We start from the raw sequence: 2,517 nt of genomic DNA, 5'->3' as shown, positions 1-2,517 counted from the left end.
CATGGGCCCTTCCCCTTCCTTCCTAGCTCCCGCCTCACCCCTCCCACCGCAAGGCTCACTGAGCCGACCCCACCCGTCCGGTCCTCGTGCCCGTCTCCCGTTGGCCCGCGCCGCGCACCACATCACATCAGCATATTGGTTTGGCCGTGGCTTTCGTAAATCATTCTAAATTTTTAGCCAGAACAGACAAACTAGCCAGCAGTACTCTCACGAACCAGCCAGCGCCCAACGACTTGCCAAATCCCGAGTGCCGCCGCGCCCGAGCCCACACCCCAAACACATACGAACCAACGTTCCCCCGGGCCCTCCAAGGAAAACCACGTGCCGCGCCCGCCGCCCGCCAGGCGCCACTACATCAGCAGCGCCTGGCCGCCCGGAGCTCCCAGAAGCGGCAACAACAAAGCAAGCAGCAGCAACCAGTAGTAACAGTAAGCAGCAGAAACCATGGCGAGATCAGGGCGGGAAGGGGAGGAACGGAAGCTGGTGCTGGGCAAGTACGAGCTGGGCCGCCTGCTGGGGCAGGGCACCTTCGCCAAGGTCTACTACGCGCGGGACCTGAGCGCCGCCGGCGCCGGTGGTACGGGCAGCAGCAGCAGCGTGGCCATCAAGGTGATCGACAAGGCGCGGCTGCGGCGCACGGAGGGGATGGTGGAGCAGCTGCGGCGGGAGATCTCCATCATGCGGATGGTGCGGCACCCCAACGTGGTGGGCATCCGGGAGGTGCTCGCCAGCCGCTCCCGCGTCTTCGTCGTCATGGAGTACGCGCGCGGCGGGGAGCTCTTCGCCAAGGTGGCCCGGGCCCGCCTCACCGAGGACCACGCACGCCGCTACTTCCAGCAGCTCGTGGCCGCCGTCGGCTTCTGCCACCGCCGCGGCGTCGCGCACCGGGACCTCAAGCCCGAGAACCTGCTGCTGGACGAGGACGGCCGGCTCAAGGTCACCGACTTCGGGCTCGCCGCGCTGCCCGAGCAGCTGCGCCACGACGGCCTGCTCCACACGCAGTGCGGCACACCCGCGTACGTCGCGCCCGAGGTGCTCAGGAAGCGCGGCTACGACGGCGCCCGCGCCGACCTCTGGTCCTGCGGCGTCGTGCTCTACGTTCTGCTCTGCGGCTTCCTCCCGTTCCAGCACGACAACTACGTCAAGATGTACCAGAAGATCTTCAAGGCCGACTACCAGGTGCCGCCCTGGGTCTCCGGCGACGCGCGACGCCTCATCGCGCGACTGCTCGTCGTCGACCCCGCCAAGCGCGCCTCCATCGCGGAGATCATGTGCACGCCGTGGTTCAGGAAGGGCTTCGTGCCGCCAGTCCTTTCACCCCCGGTAACGCCCCCCAAGAAATGGCTGGACGAGGACCACGACGCCGGCGGCGCCCTCTTCGACACCGGCGACGACGACGACAACAGCAGCAGAAACTCTGCTGGCACCACCACCTCGCCTCGGTCCTGCAACGCGTTCCAGCTCATCTCCTCCATGTCCTCCGGGTTCGACCTGTCGGGGCTGTTCGAGAACGAGCAGAAGGCCGCCACCGTGTTCACGGCCCACGCGCCGGCGGCCGCCGTGGTGGAGAAGCTGGAGTCCGTAGCACGCGCCCTGGGGTTCGAGATCACCAGGGGGAAGGGCTGGAAGGTGAGGATGGAGGCCAAGGCCGAGGGCACAAACGGGCGGCTAGCGGTCACCGCCGAGGTGCTCGAGGTGGCCGTGGACGTGGCCGTTGTCGAGTTCGCGCACGACGCCGGGGACGCGCTGGACTTCAACAAGTTCTGCGCTGTGGACGTCCGCCCGGGGCTCGCGGAAATCGTCTGGGCGTGGCAGGGCGACAGCCCGCCCGCGCCGGCCGCCGTCGTCGGAACCGCGTGAACAAAAACGGCCCGTTCGTCCTGGCGTCCTGTCTGTGATGTAAAAGTTGTAGCGACTTTGCGTAGGAGTTACACGGCTGCACTGGCACCAGCTTCTTGTAGCATGTATAAGTAAAGTTTTCGTTGTTGCTTCGAGACAGCCATGGCTAGTTTGTTTTGCGTCATGTGTTGTACAGGAAGAGAACAGGTGCACAGAATTAAAAGAGAGGTGTTTTGTCGACACGACACACGAGAGTCGAAGCGAGCCGGGGAGTGCTCGATCGGCTTGTAAAGTTTTGTACGATTATAATCTGAATTTTGTGGAGATGTGTACATACAAAATTTTGTTCATGATCAAATCAATTTAGTTTTGGTCCCCATATAATTTTTGCCCATCAGAATGATTGTGCCATTCACAATTAAATCAATTATTACTATGTGATTTTCACAGGATCTAGGTTGTTCTTGAACAGCGATGGCTATTCATACAAGTTTTCGAGTACTACCACCAAATATTCAACAAGGTGGAAATTTTGGTGTTCCATAGTTAATTACACGATGATGATTTAGGGTCCATGCAATTCTTTGATATTTTTCTTAGAATCTTTTTCTTGTGAAGGTGACCATTGTAGCAGTCCCTATAATAAGCTTGCTCTTGTGTCCTATTTGAAATTGATTA

The 2,517-nt window shown here is 60.4% G+C and overlaps 1 protein-coding gene across 1 annotated transcript; it reads left to right on the top strand.

Annotated features, from left to right (window-relative positions):
* Positions 1-288: 288 nt before the first annotated feature.
* Positions 289-2,209, top strand: LOC136546235 (CBL-interacting protein kinase 16-like). The gene has a single exon (XM_066538200.1). It carries the CDS (start codon positions 445-447, stop codon positions 1,858-1,860), a length of 1,416 nt encoding a protein of 471 aa, XP_066394297.1. The 5' UTR covers positions 289-444; the 3' UTR covers positions 1,861-2,209.
* The last annotated feature ends 308 nt before the right edge of the window (positions 2,210-2,517 follow it).

Source organism: Miscanthus floridulus, chromosome 3, assembly GCF_019320115.1.
Source record: "Miscanthus floridulus cultivar M001 chromosome 3, ASM1932011v1, whole genome shotgun sequence".
Classification (NCBI taxonomy): Eukaryota; Viridiplantae; Streptophyta; class Magnoliopsida; order Poales; family Poaceae; genus Miscanthus; species Miscanthus floridulus.
The sequence above is the reverse complement of the archived record's forward strand: the minus strand, read 5'-3'. Positions and strand labels throughout refer to the sequence as shown.